At 39.0% G+C, this 20,865-nt stretch overlaps 1 protein-coding gene across 2 annotated transcripts in view; it reads right to left on the bottom strand.

Moving 5' to 3' along the window:
* The window catches only part of LOC136437832 (phagosome assembly factor 1-like), a 48,089-nt gene extending 27,947 nt beyond the window's left edge, over positions 1-20,142 (bottom strand). The window contains exons 1-2 of one of the 2 annotated variants that reach the window (XM_066432350.1): positions 19,927-20,142; positions 9,624-9,706 (exon numbers count right to left, since the gene is read on the bottom strand). In XM_066432350.1, the coding sequence (XP_066288447.1) occupies positions 9,624-9,706; positions 19,927-19,990 (147 nt within the window). In that variant the 5' untranslated portion in view covers positions 19,991-20,142. The remainder of the gene's footprint in view (positions 1-9,623; positions 9,707-19,926) is intronic. The other variant, XM_066432351.1, reaches the window with a different exon arrangement.
* Positions 20,143-20,865: the final 723 nt, after the last annotated feature.

Genomic DNA, 20,865 nt, shown 5'->3' with positions numbered 1-20,865 from the left:
ACATCCCTAGTATTTTGTCAAAACAAGCAAACAAATTAGCCAACAAGCCTCATTTCTTAGTATCTCTTCAATCAAGTACAAGTAGGAGATTCTAAGAAATGAACTTGACACAAAACCCATTTAGCAAGACTACATGTATGTTCAACTTGTCAACTTACACCTGAATACCCGAGTTCTTGGATGAAAGAGTTTGTTCATTTGACAACACTGGTTTAAAGGACCAAGTGGGATTTTTCGTTCATCAAAATCTTTTGCTTAATGTAACTTTAGGAAAAGCAAAGCCATTTTTCAGATCTGACATTTCAAAGTCTGATGTTAATGATCCGTAAACGGCTAAGTGGAGAGTGAAGTACATAAGGCAGCTCTTAAGATTTGTGAGCTGTCTATCACATGTTGGTCTGTTTTGGTTCAGGGTTCAGTAACCTCTGGCTACAAACTCTGAACTCATTGGGCCAAAGTCTTTACTGTCAACAAACCATTACAGTCATATCAAATTCAAACGATATTCATAATCATCAGCATTATCAATTTCTACATCAATTTTTTTTCCACCTCACACCTCCTTACCTTGCAAAGGCTAATGGAAGCATAGAAATACAGAATCACAAGACTTTTTTCTGAAATTTGTTTGCTAAAATCCTTGCTATACCTGATCTTTGATTGTTTACCTTTGCTAAGCAAACTCTCGGGGTAGTTTTTACAAGTACAGTATCTGGTAAACCGTAGATCCTCTTGCGTTACAAAACAAAGCACTTGGATGCTGACAATAACAGCTTGACAGATCAATATATAGTATTCCATCCTGGATCATTTAATTTGGCTTTTGATCTTTATCCAAACAAAGTCAGCATGCAGTTATGTCCAATAAAGTTGTCCCTAACCCAAGAACGACAATCGTTGTAGATTTCACCATAGCTAAGAAAGTACAAACAAACTAATGGGAAAATGTCTTTAATAGTCAAGGATTTAAGTTGATCAGGTCACGCCGACTCCTGTATTCCCATCATAGCTAAAGGAAGGTATGGATCTTCTCTCAACACCTTCTTAAGGATGACTTCCTTAAGGTTACTTGGAATCGGGACCTCTCATGTCAAGACTTGAGAATGTACACATACGTACACCGTGTATAAATGGTTACCATTTACCATGTTTCCATACTGTCAAAGCCGTTACGCTCCCATGGACTTGTCCCTAAATAACCTCATCTTGAGTTACCTGGTACTTGTATGTATATTATGTACCAAGCAGCCTTCTTTATCCCATCACTAACAAACATACATACAGAAATATTTACTGTAATTCCTTCAAGCTTGAAGAGATGACCACATGAAGAAGAGAAGATCCCAATTTTACATTCCTTAAACTAAATCAAAGATAAAAACCTTCAGATACCTGGTCTTAATCGTTGATAACAATCCTCCAATAAGAACACTGCCAAAACCTGCCTTCCTTACGATTACCGGGAACTCATCAACATACCTCAGTAAACACTGATTCTGAGAAATTCAAGTACATTTGCTAAGTCAACTTTGAACCAGTCTCTCAATGCACCAAACGGCAGAAGGGATGATTAAACGTATTGCTGGCTTACCAACCATGCTCAGAAGGTGCTTGATGAAAGACATCGAGACACAAACAGTTTCACCTGACACGGTCTATATGAATGCTTTAACTGTTTCAACCCCCTTGTAATAAGGCAGGGGTGCAATGCACACACAAGCTCTTTTCTCTGCCTGACTGCATACCAATATACAACAGTTTTTATTCTAAACCATTACGTATTAGGAACCTATACCCAAATGCCTTTTCCATGCAAAACTCCAAACTTTCAAGATAAATGATGTTCAGTGATTGACTTTTGAAGAATCCTTTGGCTAACGTCACATGATCAATTACTGTATATTTTCATGACAAACAGATAATCATGCCAAAGTTGAAAGTTTTAGTAGAATATGTAGTCATGTCTAACTTTTATTATAGTCCAGCGGCATAGCTGAAAAATTGTGCAAATTTGTCTAAAAGCACCAAATTTGGTACACATGTAGTTGAATGTATTCTTAACAAATATAGATATGGAGGCATCTCAATTTTTGCCCAGAAATAATTTTACGGCCTTTTTGGCTATTTTCCTAACAAAAATGTATATTTTGGCTCCTGTGTCCAGGTATTTAAACCAACTGACCTGAAATTTGGTATGGAGATGCTTATGATTTATGTTGACAGGACTCTATTTACATTTTTGGCATGCAGTACTTAAAATGTGCTCTTTTGCCATTTTCGGACCAAATATGTACATTTTGGGCTCCTGTACCATGGTAATTAAAGCAAATAACCTGGAATTTGGTGTGAGGGTGCCTATGATGTATTTACACATGGCCTTTGTAATATATTTTGCATACATCACTTTAAAAGCGTTAATTTTTCGATTTTTTTGCCATTTATAGACCAAAAAAGTACATTTTTGGCTCCTGTGTCCTTGTATTCAAACCAAATGACCTAGAATTTGATACGGATGTATGTTTCGCAATGGGGATGGGAAAGGATAAGTTGGAAGAGTCCATGTAGTATAGGGGTATTTTAGGAAGAGTCCATTGTTGCTCGTGGGGACCAAAATTTTTTAAATTCAATTTTAAAGTGGGTTGTTTGTATTGTCCAGTTGCGGGTAGAAGTAATACAAGGAAGAAGACATACAATTCACACAGAACTTTATCTTTTATGTGATATTCATTTGGAAACAAACCACTTTTAAGTTTATCGATAGATAATTGGCTTTGTTAACACTTTTGGCATATTACTAGAATTATTTTTCTAATTTTTTGGCTATTTTCAGAACAAAGACGCACATCTCCAATTCCTATGTATTAGACCAAAATGATGCGAAATTTGTCATGTGTCTGCCTTAGTAATGTACACTGGCCCTCATACAAATGTTTGGCATACAGCCTTTCTAAACGATTTTTTTAAATAAAAAAATTCTCAACCAAAAATGTTTACTCTTGAAGCATCCATTCAAACAAAGGGGGGTCATATTTTTGTATCTCACCCATATTATGGTTGAAGACCATTCTTGCCCGTGGGGATTTTTTTTTAATTCTTAAAGAGGGACTGATTGGTTTTAAACTCAATTTTGGACTGAGGTGATCCATTTTTTGAGTGGAAGTATTTTAGAGTGGTGCCTTATGTATAGGTTGCCTTTGGAAGAGTCTGTTATTTGCATATAGGGTCAAATTGAGAAATCTCAATTTCTTACTGGGATGACTTTGCAATAGTTCACTTTTGGGCAGAAGTTTTTTCTTAATATTTCGATTCGCCCAAGTGTTATTTTGGGACAGTCCATTTTTTGCATGGGTAGGAGTATGGGCGAAACATGCTGTTTTTGCTCAGGAGCAAATGACGGCCTTTCTAGTTGCTAAAAATATTTTGTTCAGGAAGATGGATCACAAATGACATCAAATACCCCTTTAGAAAGTCAAAGAATTGTAAAGCATCATCAAAACGAAAATGTCATATCTTATATGTGGCTAATCTAAATGTCATGGTTGTCTCACTTAAATGGTCTTCTGAAGCGACAGCCACTTTTAAGAGGGAGGGAAACCCCGTGATTATGATTTCTTCCACTGATTCTAACGTTGTGGTGCACTTGTCGTAAAACTTAAGTGTCCATAATTTGGCTCATATCAATTTTTAAGGATCTAAATGGCTAATCCTTCAACTTTTCTATTACTGTAAATGTTATATTTTGAGGGGAAGTGAATATCCTTTTCCTCAGGTTGTTCACTCCCACTTCTTATAGACCTTTTCCTTACATTGACCATTGTGGTCATTAAGCATGGAATACAACTGTGATTTTGTTACAATATTACATTTCCTCTTCCGGGTCTTCCACCATCTTGACACCAAAAATGTTTCCTTGGAAATCCCTTCCCGATTTGTTCTCACAAAAAATGTACAACAGCTTTTTAATTTCACCACTGTATTCGTTAATGACAAGTTCTCACTTCGTCTGGACTGTGGCCGATTCATATTGGTGAGGAAGCAGTTGTGAAGTGCCTAATTTCTGCAGCCAATGTTTTGCTTCAAAATTGTATATGTGTTGCAGAACAGCCAGTGGTCTCTTAAACTTAAGTTGCAAGAATCTTTCCAGGAATAGACCTGGTTTGCTGGACTTCAACAGCCCGTGCAAGGCTAAGGAGATAAAGTATGCATTAATATTCTTATTATTCTTAAGTGACAAGACAGCATTAGGCCACCCCTTCATCTTCGTTCTTGGCTTTTGACCTTGTTAGTGTTGGACCTGCCGAACTTCAATTATGGTGAATGCAATTGCAAGTTTTGCCATTGAGTCAAAACCACATCACATTAGAGACAAAATGCTGCAATATGTAGATGTCATTTAAATTTTCCCTCATCAGAATGGCACATTTTGGCGAAAATCACTGACACAAGTCAAGTCAAGTCAAGTCAAAGTTTATTGCACAACGATTGTAACAGGTACACATGTGTTGCAATATTCTGCTTCTAATGTGATGCGGATTTAAAAGTTGCAAAGATCCCGGGGAACCCCACCAGGAAACCAGATAGCAAAGCACTTAGGACAGATTTTACCAAATGTGGGCATGGTATGAATTTTCGACAAAAAGGTAATTGGCATTTTGATAACTTTTGACCTACAATATTCATAATTTTTGGCGTAGGGGGGGGGGGACTAAAATTTTAAAACAATTACACAGGGGCGCATAAAACATCTTGTTGCATCAGAAAATCCGGGCTATTGTAGTATTTGGCATCAAAACCTAGTGCCCATGCTGTTCAAGACTTTAAGTCAAATCAGGAGAAGCTGACACATCATGCTTCATGTTGGCCATGCAGCCAGGTCAGGCTACGACACAGTGATTGTGTCATCGGAAGGTACAGACGTCTTCCTACTCTGTTTGGCATTCAAGCACTCAATTCCACCATCAATTTTTTTCAAGTGTGGCCCGGCGCGGATGCAGACACGAATAGGATATATTTCACGAATACGATATGTTAGTATCGCGAGTGCGGTCATTGCAACAGTCTCCTTGGAATGCATACCTACCCCGGATGCGATACTGTGGGTGCGATTTCTGGACGAGGGAAGTTGGGAGCACTTCGGCTTGTTAAGGAAAACAGAGACTTCCGGGAAATGTACAAACTAGTAGGAATGGAATGGGTCGGAGCTATCAGATGAGCTTTTAAGAAACTACAGGATTTCACTTTCCACATATACTCTTCCCGACCAGTAACAAGCTATGTCAATGAGCTCAGATACAGGCTGTTCAAATTATGTGGCAGCAGTCTGGGAGAGAAGCCTTAAGTGCAGCCCGTCTATTTTTTTTTATTCATGTTAGTATATATTTTCTTATCATTCTTTTGTTCGGGCTGTAGAACTCAAAACAGGAAGAAAATGAACTTGGCCAAGTCTTGATTATGACGGGAAATGATGAGCATTCAAGAATGTTTGTTATACCATGTAGCAACTGTGCTGTGATAAGTTGTTACTTAAGCACCGTTTCCATGGCAACCGTCATAACATCTGCCTAACTGTATTTCAAAATGCCTTCAAACATAGTTTAGAGGGCCTATGTATCACAAAGTAGCATAATGGTAAAAATCTTCAATAAACGTTTAGTACTTGTAAGAAATTAAGCACGATAGCAGATCCAAGATGGCCGCCTAAATGGCGCATGTCACCTGATTTCTTAGGTAAAATAACTTCTACTTATTCTTTACCTAGCTGAAATATTTTCTAAGAGCCCTAATATTAGTAATGGATCATTCAGGGGTGTTGGCCAAGTCTTGATAATGACTGGAATTCATAAGCATAAAAAATGGCTTGTTTAGTAATTTTCCCTTGCTTGAGAGAATTGTATTTTTCACCGTTTCCATGGCAACCATCATCTGCCAAGATCTGCCTAACTTTGTTTAAATGCAACACAAGTTATAGTCATGTCAAAAACATTTAGCATAATGGTAAAAGTCTTCGATAAATGTTTAGTACTTGTAAGAAATTATGCTACAAGATAGCAGATCCAAGATGGCCGCCAAAATGGCGCATGTCACCTGATTTCTTAGGTAAAATAACTTCTACTTATTTCTTACCAAGCTAAAATATTTTCTAAGGGCCTTATTATTAGTTATGGATTGTTTAGTTTCATTGGTCAAGCCTTGATGATGAATGGAATTCATAAGCATCCAAAAAAGGCTTATTTAGTAACTTTCCTGTGAGAGAATGTTATTTTTCACCGTTTCCATGGCAACCATTATTGAAATCTGCCTAAGTTTACTTCAAAATGGCCTTAAATGTACTTAACTGGTCTTTGTTTAATCTCAACGTATAGAAATACCAATGAAAAAATGGTTGATTATTATTAAAACCACATGAAATAACTTGATATAGACAATTTTTGGTCGTTCTATGGTTTTGAGTGACGTCATCATATCACGTGATAATTCCTAAAAAGCTGGACATTTGACATGATTATCTGCATGATGATAAAGAGGAGGAATCAACCTTTTCAAAAAAGTAAGTCACTCTTTGTCCCTCTTTTTGGTACCAAATGGCTATTTTGAGGGACCTGGCCCATGGACTGTCCCCTCCAATGGCAATGAACACGAGTAGCATATATCAATAACATAAGACGTGATTTCATTTTTTTAAAGTTTTGTTTAATCTAATTATAAGTAAACATGTCAATATTACTTCCTGCATGCACACTAAGGCAAACAGAAAAACTCCCCAGAAAAAATTAGGCTTTCAAAAGCGATTTATTGGCAAAACTTAGATAAAGTACAGCAAAAGATTTCCTTAGCAACAGCCTTAGCAACGGCCTTTCAGGTAAAATAAGCATCGTAATGTAATTCTATATACACTTATATCTCCTGACAGAATTGGTGGATTTCGGCCATTTAAAGAATAAAATGCTGTCAACATTGTGACAAATCAGACTTCAATATCAACAAAGGTCCCATAGGTACCTAAAAACTTTGCCTGATAACGGAAAGTGAACTATCCATTTTTTATGTTAAAAAATGGAAAATAAATGAACTTTAAGGACGAATAATTTTCTATAGAAGCGTGTTGTCTTAAAAAAATTAACAGATTTACGATCCTTGTGGTTGACTTTTATGATAAACAAATTTTCATGAAGAAACATTAATGTTTAATCTTTTGCCCCTCCCCCTTATTAAGGGTACTAGAACGGTCAGTCTATTTTGGGTGTTCTAAACTTAAGATGCCGCCACGGCGCTCCTGGGCCGAAATGAAAATGCCTCCATATCCAGATTTGTGCAGGATATGTTCAACTACATGTGTGCTAAATTTGGTGCTTTTAGACAAAAGTGCACAATTCAGCTAATTTTGGGAACTATGCCGCTGGACTATTATAGTTAAAGACAACGAAGCATTATTTTGTGCCATACTAGTATAATGTGGATATGACTCAAGTGCTCCACTACTAACAGTATCATAGAACCTCCATGCTGAAAATAAAATAAATGACAAGGAAGATTCCTGCTCATCATAAGATCACTTTAGATTGGAGTCAGATACATGTAGGACTGTCTTGTTCTCAGAAATTGGTTTGTACCTCCGCATTGGCAAGGTGAAAAAAATGGATCCACTTTCCCTCAAGATAGCTATTTAGTACCAAACTCAGAAATGCTTTCTTGTGCTGTTCTATAAACTATTAAGAAGCCTAGTTTGACTGACAGGCTTTGAAACAATGGATCAGGATTCCTACCCCGTTTTCTCCAGTACACCTGACACTCTCTGAACACATTTAGCCCATCCTAATCTAATGATCGGGAGTTACTACATTACAAAAAGTGACAACCTTTTGCTGATGCTTTTCTAGACATTGAGACCCTAAACTCCTCCTGAAAATGGTCTCAGATGACCCACTTTAAAAACAGTTTTTCCCAAATGTTGCTAACATCCGTGGATATCAGGACAGCTTTTACACTGCCAGGAAGTAAAGGAAAGGAAAGGGATCTCGAACCAGTTTAGCTCAAATGAACTCAATGAACAGATGAGCTACTCTTCCACTGGTCGTGACAGAGAAGACAGACGCTATGTATACAGTATTTACAGGTTCATTGTACCGGGGAAATTCCCCTAGCTCTTTTCGACAAGCACAATGAACAGTGGACCACGGCTTAATGTCCCGTCCTTAGGAATGCGATCTTTAACGGTAGCGTGCATGTCGGGTGAGTGACACAGCCGGGATCGAACCCGGGGCTTCTAGTTCCAGAGGCAAGATCGCTAACCACTGGACTACGCACGCTACCTCGTATACACAGAAGCTACCAACGTCTGCTTGGAAGAACAACCTGACTTCATCTTGAAGTGTCCTAAAGCTTCCCTTTCTGATAGGACTCATTGGTTAAGACTGCAGACACGGGTGTCAGTTTTTTAGTTGAATGGGCGTCAAACCACAACACGTGGGAACAAAACGGCCCAACATATAACCTGCATGCGCCCTACATCTGCAAGGCTACAAGGATGAACTGGGATTACACCACAAGGCTATCTACAATAGACAAGCCAGATTGTGCTGGGCCCTTAATCTATGCCTGTCTGTGGAGCTACAGGGTTATTACATGCATGAATGCAAACTGGAGGTCTGTATTGTCAGACCGCATGCAACATCAACCATCCATCAACAGTACAGGAAACAATCAGACACCTTCACTGACAGACATTGTCTTAGGTCTTAGTACATCGTAGAATATCATGATAGTATTAAGAATGGGAAACAATAAAAAAAATAGAATACTTGTCGTAAACTAAGGCATTGATGTTATCCTCTTGTAATAATGTAACTGTGAACTTTCATAATTGGAATACTAAAGAAAAGATAATGACTACTTTTGTCAAAGTATGACATACATATATTGTAGCCCACTAAATATAACAGGTGCATTTCCCACCATCCTCTTTTAATGATGGAACTGTGAACTTTCATAATTGGAATACAAACTTCAAATGGACTATGCATGACACATATTGTATACGAACATTTGTAACACACTAAATGCAACAGGTGCATTTCCCATCATCCATAACTGCAGCTTGTCAAGTGGTAGACATTGGTGACCTAAAATGTGGGGAAATGTTGGGACTTTGGAAAATCCAAACAACTTTAAACTTAGATATTTTACTATGGCGTAAAAATGTATGAAAAGCACATGTAAAAGCATGACAGATATAGACAATGTAGAGGAAACGCATCTTCTTTTATCAACATGGAAAACCTTGTACTAAATTTAACAGTTGGGTGGATTTTAAAAATTCTTTTTTTAACCTTCTCCCTGCTGCCTAACTCTGTAACCAAGGGAATGGGGGTGCCAAATGGCTACTTCAGTGTGCTAAAGCAGTTTTTTCACTCATTAAAAACAATCAAAATTCTATGTATAAGCCCGCAAATTTGAGCATATCACTTTACATCGCCTGTCATTTCACGAAGAAAATTTCAAGGCTTCTGGGGCACTTTCTTAGAAAGCTCTCGGTTTGTTAGCGGTAAAACACTTGGCTACTTGAGACGATTGAGGCACCTGAGACATCACACCTACACACTGTCTGAGATAGCACACCTACTCACCGTGTCACTGTACAAGACTTGAACATCCTTGATACTTCCGCATTGTCTCTTTAAGATGTTCACGGCTTGTGCAAATGGCATACCTGGAAGAACAAAGGCAGAAAGGAGTATCTGTTACCCGAGGCACTTATCACACACAGATGAAAACATGTACATACCCCAGTAGTATCAGTCACATGTTTATTCACTGTACCATCAAGGATTCTTAAAAACTTTCTCGACAGTAAAAAAAATTGTCTTATCATTGGGTCAAGTACATTGTACAACAGTTTGTTTTTATCTATCAAAAACAGCAACAGTTGTCAAGCAGATGCCCCACATCGAGACAATAAAGCACCCTGTGCCCAACAGGTGTATCAACTGCTCTTTGCTTCAGGAACTGTGACTGTTGCTATACTTTGCGACTGTTTCCTAAACAAACATGCTCAAGTGCATGTAGCCAGGAGACACACATGAGTAAATAGTTTCAGCACAACTCAGGTCATTCAGGCAGACTGTGAAAACTGCTCAAGGTCTTCTCAGGGCTCAAAGGACCGTCTTTTCTCTGGAACATTTGTAACATTTGACTTTACCTGCATCAGATATACAGTTTATCAGCAATACTCGTTTTCTTCCCTTTTAGTCCCTCAAAAAAACAATGCCTTAAAAAGACTGTTTTGAATCTTGCAATCTACTTTATTGAAGGATGCTACAACAAAGAGTGCAGCATATTTATGGGGATAAAAAATGAGATAGCTTCAGGCATTAGCCTCAGCCATGAAACCTTAAATCAATACCGTAATAATAGAACCCAACACACTATTGAACAAGAGTAGGGGTAACCTGGTGTGCTCGGCTAAAAAAATTAGCTGTAGCGAAGCTGCATTTCACTACTATATACATGTAGCTAGCACTTGAGTGAAAACGCATCATGTTTCACCTCAATTGAGGATGACAAAAGAAGAAAAAATAGCGTCCAAATCTGTTTTTTTCATTAGGTGCATGTAGACATTAGAAATGCCAAAGAGATAATTGTCTCACTAGACTTGAGCAGACTCCTTCGATTACTAAGAAATGACATTTGGAAATTGGTCGGATGATGTTTTGCAAGAGAAGGTAGCCAACCAAAGGAAGTTCATCTGACACCTGGAGTAATTTATTCACCCATCTGGCCTATTTCTGTTTAACATTTCTTTCCCAGTCACCAAAGGAGTTTGGTGTAGACTACTATTTAGCTGGAACATGTCAGACTTTGTAACTCTGAGAGGAAGAGGAAAGGTGACTCATCCTCCATACAAGCCACATGGAGTCACATGTCTGTGTCTGGGGGCAAGACTAATTAATAAACATGTTTTTCATCACCTCCAAGCAGATGTTAGGGTAAAAAACTGTAATGCTTAAATCTGACTGGCGCCTTTCTCTGTTGCTGTCATTAACTGTGAAAAACATGACAGTGGCAAATGTTACCGTAACAGAGTGGCCCGGTCAGGGTAAATATCACAATTTCCTACCCCTACATCTGCTTGGAAATTAGTTTTTCATTTGTAACTCATTACCCTACAACTATAAACAGCAAGATTTTCAAATGTCCACTAAATTATATGTTGTAGGCAATTCATATGTTTCAGCAACCAAGCTACCCGGTCCCGGTCTCAGCTACCATTACCCTGCCACACTTGGCTTTTTCAAAAGCACTTGTTACACCCTGATTGTTTTCACAATGTGTAAGTGGACTATTTATTTGGAATGGCCCACGGCAACCTTATTAGTGGCTAGAGAGACCAGGCGCCATCACACCAAGGAAAGGAACTACCAAAACCTCAGTCAGAACCTCAGGACTCTGTTAGTCACCAAACGTCTCTGTCTGCAACTTACAGCTGGGCAACTTTCCTGTTTAGAATTAGAGGTCAATGACACAGTTTTCTGGGTTACCTCAAATGACCTGTTGGGCCTAACAACAGTTACAATGCAGTTACAGTACAAGCTACCTGGTTGCTAATCCTATCAAAAGGGAAGAACATAAGTTGACTACAGGAGTTACAACAGACTCAAGTAGCTAGTGATTGATGGCTTGTACGTCATGTCTGGTTATATATAACCTTAATGGTTTAATCAATAAGATGCATGTAACAGCAGCTTCCTGAACTTTAGCATTAGCATGTAGTCAAGGACACACATGTAAGAACATGTGATACACCAATATTTGGCTCCAAAAATCAGAGAGCCAACATCCTGCAAGAAGTTTTTAAATCATCCACTAGGATCCTGTTATGGCTTGAGGTGGATGTAGGGATAATATTGGAGCTGAGCTCTTCCTTCCTCATGTCACCTATTTCTACTACAGTCCCGGTAGTAGCTGTAAGTTTGTAATCTCCAAACAGATGTTGTGATAAAAGATTGTATACTGAAACCTGTAATTGTAATCTCGTTTGCATAAGGACCACCTCAGTCCGGGCCATCGTGCTAAATCTTTTTTTTTTTCCCTTTTAATAAAATTATTTTTCCTATTGAACCAATCATTACGAATGTCTATAGTGGCCACCTGAATGTATGCACGGGCATGTCCACAGCATTCTTTTCAAGTCCTTGTCAGTCACTACAAACAGGTACCTGTAAGCTGGACTTGTCTGACTTTTCTGGACAGCTGTCTGAGATGCCAGGCAGCCAAAAAATTTTCCACCCTGCATCTGTTAAGAGATTAGCAAACTTATACTAGGCGTCAAACAAGGTCAATAACCTGTTGAACTGATGGCTATTGACCTTTGGCATACAAGCTGCAAAATTGGGTATGCGACAATGTGTCTCCATAGTCGGACATAAAAAACATTGAAATTTCAATGAAGTGTTTCGTTTAGGGAAAATTCTGTCTCACTCAAACTAAGTCTAGTTATTGTGACTATGTACATGTGCATGTCACTAAGTTTGGAAAAAAGTATTTTGTTAGATGATATGGTTGTACTGTACCTCAAAAGAAAACTTTGCAGTACACACTTTGATATTTCTTTGTTACTGGTAATGTTTTTTTTACCTTGGACCAACTATAAACTGTATGCATCTGTATCTGTATCTATATAGCCGGTATAACCGCCATTCGGCGTAACACACCTGCATATGAAAAAAAAGTCTTTGAATGTCTGACTGAAATCAATCAATCAAGTCATCAACAAATCAGTCAAGTATACAACAATAAGTAAACATCCTACACTAAGTGTTGCCAAAGAAATAATTTCCTGTCAGATAAGTATGTGTACAATCACCTGGTCAGAACAATAAGGAAGGATTTATAAGCTTGTTTGAACTCCGCTGACATTCCTTCCTAATCTACCTGCACCTATGGGGAGGTATGGCAACTATGCCACCCAGCTATAACACAGACAGGACATGTACTCTAGTCAACAAAGGTCAAGGTCAGGACATGCACTGTTGCTCTTGGCCAGTTGACAGTTCCCTTGTAGCATTGTATCTTCTTTAACCCTCTCCCTGCTATCTGACCCTATAATCAATATAGATTTGATGTTAAGTAAAAAAATCCAGAAAATTTTTTCCTTCTATGCCCCGAGTTTCAGCTTGAATTTTTTGGGGCGACGCCATCCCAACGTATTTATTGCTGGAGAAGCAAGAATCCTAGGGCGGTCCCTGGGGTTAAATTTTGAAATGTTTACGCACTGAAACGCCATTACCTGCATTTTGAGGGTCAAATTTTGCTGGTAGAGTAGGCTAAGTTGAGGACAAATCTATTAGTGAAAAGATACACAGTCAAGGGTTTCAGCTTCATTTTTTTTGACGCCCCCAACATATTTTTCTGCCCTGCCCTCCTTGTGTCGCCGCCACTGAAGTACTTTAAAGTTTCTCTTCAAGTTTCTCTTTTCTCAAAGTTTTAGATTTTGTGTCTCCCCAATAGACATGTAGTAGTAAATGTAGCACATCCCAGATATCCTATGTTCCAAGGAAGAGATACACCGCCTGCAATTGCCAACAGTCATAAGGGCTGACAGATCATATCTGCAAACTAAATAATACGTCGTGTTCAAAGAATTTTCCTTCGGGGTAATGTCAACTCTCTACCCCCATCCTCTTCTTCCACCACATGTACCAGGCACGGGTCCCAGGGGTTACGCCCCCTCAGCACACTTCACATTGGTCACTTTGTATTTGGAAAGACATTGGGCCCATTGGACTTCATAGTCAAAAGAACTTTCAACTCAAGATCTCAACCTGTTGTACAGCAAAAAACATGCTGTTTGAAACATGATTCATTCTCTCTCTATATATATTGTTTCTTTCTCTCTATATATTATATTTCATAGTTTCATAGTTTACTAATACCTTTCCCTCCCCATTGCAATTGTTCTGAGCTAGTAGGGTCCACTTTGTGATGGGCTATTGTCTACCAATCGTACCCCACCAAGGAATATAACAATTTGCCTTGTACCCGACCAATGTCAAAAGTTGAAACTAAGAATAACTACATTGATCCTCTAAAGACTTAATATCACTGCAATGTGAAAACAGATGCCCTCACTAGGACAAAGATTTACAATGGCTTTCCTAGCAGAGATAAGCAATCTTCCCATTCTTACAAACACCTTCCCTCTAATTGGAATTGATGGGGATTTCCTCTTCTTTGTGAGTCATGCCCTTGCACATGGTCGCGATAAGATTAGCAAATAAACATTTAGTTCCAGGGCATAATCACAGAGATAAGCAGACCTCATGGGTGCTTTGAAATGGGCAATGCCCTTCCCCCTCCCTTAGACACGCCCACTCTCTCAACCAATGAGAATTCGGTGCAAACCACATCAAAAGTAAGGGGTGGAAAACAGCACCAGGAGGGGGGATCAGCTGGCTATGTCTGGAATTGTGCAGCCTTTATCTCTTGATCTGCTTCCTTCCTTTCCCTTCTAGACAAAGAAAAAATGTGGCCTAAGTCTCATTGTCACCTCTGTGTGTGTGTGCCATCAATTAATCACTAAATGCTAACACAAGTTCACTGCTTCCGCTTCCTTCCCAGGGCTCGACATCCTTTTTCCTGTACCTGTACTTGTGCGAGGAAGATTTCACCACACAAATCATATCTACAACACCCCCTTTTTATCCCCCCCCCCCTAAAAAGTTTTCAGGGTGGTCCTGGCCATGGCATACAATATACACCTTATTGATCGATGATGGACAAGTGTAGGTTAGGTACATCAGAAATACCTAGAAAACTCCAGCTTTACCTGCACCTGTACATAACAAGTAGGTAGTATTTCGGGCCCTGGGTGGGAATAACTTCCTGACACACATCACATTGTAACAGGTGTTGTTATTCTTACTAGTAATCTCCAAGAAGATGTTGGGAGGCAAAATCATTTTATGTTTTCCTAGTTGCCCATTTCTGTTACAAACTGCCTTTAAGTTTAACATCTGCTTAGAGGTTCTCTCTCCAAATTCATTTCTTCACCCAGCACAAGGTACAAAGCTGCCAGACAAAGTTCTGCCATGATACTCATACATGCTGATTGATACAGTTTACAACTGACAGCTGTTGATCCTATCTAGGAATGGTTAGATAACTGTTTAGTTTTCTTCTACTGAACACTTTATTTCCTCTCGCACCAACTGATGATATTTGCTCAACTGTTGCCAGTACATCACACTTCTTCTTCGTTGTCGCGTGCTTAACCTCATTAAGTTGAGGACTGCAAGCACGGTACGTAAGACACACACAAGACTGTAAGGTTTGATCCACTCACACCGGGAAGGACCCCTACTCTTTTTGATAAGTGTGGCGGGTTCTTTAACATGGTTGAGCTGTAGCTCTCCTCAAATATGAGATCTCTATTTAACATCCTACCCCGGCAGCAGTTTAATCAAAATACCGGATACTACTACTACTACTACTACATCTGAGGGACGTCCTTAACCGGAGTTAGGTACTCATTTTCACCCGAGTGAAGTGACGAAGGTCGTGTAAAATGCCTTTCCCAAGAGCCCACGATCAGTGACATGACAGGATTTGAACCCAGTAACACTTGGTTCTGAGCCGAACACTCTGCTGTTACGCCATACAAATTCACTTACATCCAATACTTTGTCATGATGAGTAGGTTCAACACCATGTCCTTGGTTGTCACCTTTGTGAAACATGATTTACAACTCTCCCTATGCACTTCAAAGGCATCTAAACGTACAACCTTGCATATACGTCATTGGTAACAGTTGGCACATGGCCCAGCAATTAACAACTCACACGTACACGTACAGTTGGTCAAAGATGCCGCACATATACAATGTGGCCATGTCTGACATATTGTACATTCTAGCCACAGATGGTACATTGATTGACTGACGTTTTTCTTTTCTTTTATTATAATTTTTTTATAGTAACTGTGCTACCCGCGGTCAATAAACTTGAGCGGCCTTCAGGATTCACCCTACCTTCTATCTCGGTAAAATGTTTTTCTGCTTGTTGAAAAAACTCAGATGCTGAGTTGCTGCATCTGAATTGCTGCTTTCTTCTCCTTTACAGAGCCATATGTCTAAACTAGAAGCCATTAATAAAGACTAGACATCCAGGTAATGAGATATACCAAATAACAGTTACTCAAGCAACAGGATAAAATTTGGAAACACCATCTTGATTTTCATTAGCATCACTTTTCAAATTCATAATGAATATAGAATACGACACAGGGTATTCCGTATCACCCAAGGTACCAGCCCGACCGCGGGTAGGATCGCCCGACAGCCGTATCGAACATTTTCGCGGCCCAGGTATGACATAATATACAGTATACAGAGGCAGAGTCCATCTCTGGATCTAGAGCCCTTGGGCTACACAGTTATGCAAGCACTATAGCAAGTTGCTACTAGTAGTCCACTGGTGGTGGTTTGCGTTCAACTAGCATATACTTTTCAATACTCATCAGTGCGTAATGTTAAGCAAAGAAAGCAGCATGTACCATTTTTCAGTTTTTGGTGTGACTCAGGGTTTAAAACCATAACCTCCTAAAAATTAAGCCAGTCTTAACCCACTAGGCTATTTTTTTACAAGCTTCACCCTAAATTGTAATTTGCAACATCAGCAACGCCAGCCTTTACCAAACCAGCTGGCAACACAAGTCAGATGTTAAGATCTTCAAGACATAATGAAACTTATTGTCTTCAGGGTAGGTGACCACACATTCCTGCAGAAAGCATCCTGAACAATTGCTTCATTTTCTCCAGCTAACATCAGCAAATGTTTAATTCATATCTCCAAGGGCTGATGGCAGGATGTGGTTTTGGGGAGGCGCCAAGGATTCTCCAGAAACAGGAAAAGAACAGAGGAACCATTTAAGTACCAACCTATAATAATTGTTGTAGGAGACAATACTAAAATGGCAATCCTCGGAACTATCACATGCCTTCATGGGACAGACAGAAGATATAAGACTGATATGATTCTTTTGCAGCTCTTCTTGCATATATTAATTTAACTAATACATAACTCCAATAAAATTTTTCCAGAGACCTTCTTATTTAATAACACTACAGCTCAATTTCTAAGAAGTCAGTCAAAGACAATTGACAGGAAAGGCTTGAAATACTGGGTCAGTCTGGGTGTATATGCACCCAAAATTGGAGCTGTACACTTAATTTTTGCCTGTGGGTGCATCAGTGTACCTGGATATTTGTATAGGGGGACGCATGTAAAGGCACCACTGTACAGTAGTATGCAGCATATTCTTGACATTTAAGTATCTGAGTAAATTAGACAACCTTTCTTGTACAACTTGTTTAGAATTTTGCACTCAGCTATAGTTTGGGTTTACTTATTTCATGTTGTGCAACCAATTTTTTTTCCTGTGCACCAAAATCTTTAGGTTAGGTGTTCCTGTGCATCTATTCCCAAAAAATGAAATTCGAGCCCTAACAGGTGTCTTCTCCCAAGGGGTGCGGGGTTGGGTCGGGGCCTTGGGGAATGGGCTAAAATAGTCTACCTCTGGCACTCTGGTTTAAAACATGTTGCTGAAAAGACATTTGAAATGGAATTGAAACACATTTGCTCTTAATAACTGAGTCTTAACACAAGTGTAATCATTCCAACTCTGATTCTCAAGTAGAAAAGGATAGAAAGACATAGCTTCTTCTTTCAAACTGTCCAAACAAGACAAACAGCAGAGGGATTTCTCAATGTTTTACTTGCATGTGAAAACTTTGTGTGTGAAAGATTTTTTTAATGAGAAAATATGTAAATTAGGCAATCCACAGAAAGATCATTAATTGATGATCAATGACTTATTACAAATTTGATAGCAGAAGATTTTGAGGATGACAAATGCTAGATTGTGATGTGTTTTACCATCTACAACATGTAGTATGTCATGATTTCTTTTCCTAAGATAAAGAGTGAGCATGTGTGTGAGCGTTCTTGTAATGTACCAAATTACTAGAAACATGGGGCCTTTTCCCTACCATCTTGCTTGATACAAAAGCGTCCTGAAAACTTGCATGAGCATGTATCATAATCTGTATCTAATAGCGAAGCTGGTGTGTTATGCCGAAGGGCGGTTATACCGGCTATATAGATACTATCTATATAGCCGGTATAACCGCCCTTCGGCATAACACACCAGCTTCGCAGGCACGTGGTGTGGCAGCAGCATGTACCAGAATGTACTGCACATGTGGGACACTTTGGCTGATCAGTCAAAAATTCATACTAGACACAGTATATCTGACATATAGACTGGTATGGCACCTCAGTTGCAATGTGTTATCAGATATGAAACACTGCATCAGAAAAATGTGCACTGTTCACAAGTGATGATCCACATACATGTACAGAACTACCAGTACATGTATGTGGAAACCATACAGGAGGTATCATATATACAGGAACACAACCTTATATGCATACTTTCAGGTGACATGCCACTCACATATGCATTGGCAGGCATATATATGCAGGGCTCGAAATAGTGGGTGCATGTGCACCCAGTGCACCCAAAATTGGAGCTGTGCACCCAATTTTTGACTGTGGGTGCACTGGTGCACCTAAATATTTTTTGTAGCCAATAGGGTAAAGGTACTATTGTACACTAGTATACAGAATATTCTTGAAATGTAAATATAAAAAACAGTATGATAAATTTTTGCTGTACTTTATTTAATGAATTATTTGTTTGAAATTTTGAAGTTAGGTATAGAATTACAGATTGAAGTTCTAAGAAAGGCAGCAGCGTTAAACTTGTAATTATGTTCTGAAGAACATTCAACTTTATTTTATCTGGTGCACCCAAAATTCTTTCTGTGCACCCAATTTTTTTGACTTGGGTGCACCAGTGCACCTATTCCCAAAGATGAATTTCGAGCCCTGTATATGTGTCTATTTTTTAACCATCTTGATTTATCTATGGTCAATCTAATAGACAAATCATGAACCACACAAACTGATTTCATCAGAAGGGGTGCTCACATACTGTCTTGGTCATCGTGCACATCTGTAAATAACAGAACCTGTTCGAACACAATCTCTGCCCTGACACATTTACGACAGGAAAGTTCAACTTCGATTAAGTCATCTTTCTCTGTATTCTATGTAAGTGAGGAAGGGGAATAGCCACCAACATTGTATGGTGATATCTAGAAACGTTCAATGGCATATGTGTGGGGGCTTAGCAGTCTGGCAGAAGTGAATACCGGTTAGCGGTTGGGGGAATGTCATTAGAAAGAATGATATCATTTACAGAGAAAGACAGTTTTGAGCAAAATACCCCCTATGACTTTTTTTCTTCTTCTTCGGTTCGTGTGGTTTAATTTTTTTTTACTGGTTTCATTTTTTCTTAATACTTAAAAGGCTCACAGAATCAAATTCTAAATCCGTTGCAAACCTGATAGTTTTACATGCATATTTTCACAGGCAGCTTTTCCATGCACAAATTTTCACACGCACAAGACCCTTCCTCCATGACAAGGCTAGGTCAAAGAAAAATTAAATGATGAAATATAGACTGTTTGTTAATATCATCATATCTACAACCTACGAAAAGTTCAAAAAGTTTCAAACTAGATTCCACAGTTTTTCACCTGTAGCTGTGGGTCCGGATTTCATAACATAAATTTTATAAAACCGCAAAACATTATGACATATTTTGTAACCACTGCAAATCATGGATAGTCGAATATTACCATACAGCGCTCACACTAAATAAAACGTTTGGGCAGGTTTTCTCATAAGGGAGCTCGCAGATAAAGGCACCTTATGGATTGGAAGGGAAGGGAGAATGCAAGGTAATCAAAAATAAGTATCAGCTGTCGTCCATTTTCTTCTCAAAGGAAAACAAATGACGCAACTTACCGAGCGCGAATTCCCACTGTTCATTGCCCAGTGACCGCTCAGGAACGACCTCTAGGTCCAACATGGTGTCTTAACTGTATCCTTAGTGCTTATAAGCAAATTATGGGTCGATATCGTGGGTTTTGGGGACTTATTTTAGCTTTTCCACTTTCGTCAGGTCGTCACAACGGCCATTTTGGATGTTTTCCTGCAACACGCATGCGCCAAGGTATTTGTAAATAAAGAGGTCACAGGGCGGCGCTTTCACTTCCGGGTCACTTCTTGTGATTGCGTCATAGCTTTCGCCTTAGTAACGCGCAGCCTTGCAGGAACTAAGTACTGTACTCTAACATTATAAACGGCGTCTTAGTGCCATTGCTAAGAATAACTGAGAGTATTCACTACTAATAAATCACCGTTCATCCATGGAAAGAGGAAAGGATAAATTTCTAAGCGGAGAACACATATTTTTTGTTGTGACGTCGGCGAAAATAAGGCTCTGGGCGCCAGATTTGGTTCTTTGCCAAAAAGTCCGACAAAAACACAAGTGACACGTCACGCGGAATGTTATGCGTGATTTGACTTGATAAACATGATTGGTGATTGAGGTGAGTGGCTCTGGGCGTGTATCTTGACTACTCATTGAATCACTATCACTAAACTATAGTGCAGTTTTACCGTGACTCATTGTAGAACTGATTTCTTTTGGAAAAATTTCGGATGGAAAATTACTGAAATCCAATCTCCACAGTCACTTTGCACTGATTTGAATAAGAGGATGAGGTGAACGCTTCCTGCACTTAAAGTGTAGAATCGTCCTTTTTTTCAAGTGTACCATCTTATACTTTGAAACCAACAGATCGTGAAAACACTCTTTTTGTTTTCTAAACACCAACACTGTAGTTCCCTTAACTTTACTCCTGTTTTATCAACATGAAAACACCTGTCTTGGAAAACCTG

Source organism: Branchiostoma lanceolatum, chromosome 7 (assembly GCF_035083965.1).
Source record: "Branchiostoma lanceolatum isolate klBraLanc5 chromosome 7, klBraLanc5.hap2, whole genome shotgun sequence".
In the NCBI taxonomy this organism is placed as follows: Eukaryota; Metazoa; Chordata; class Leptocardii; order Amphioxiformes; family Branchiostomatidae; genus Branchiostoma; species Branchiostoma lanceolatum.
The sequence above is the reverse complement of the archived record's forward strand: the minus strand, read 5'-3'. Positions and strand labels throughout refer to the sequence as shown.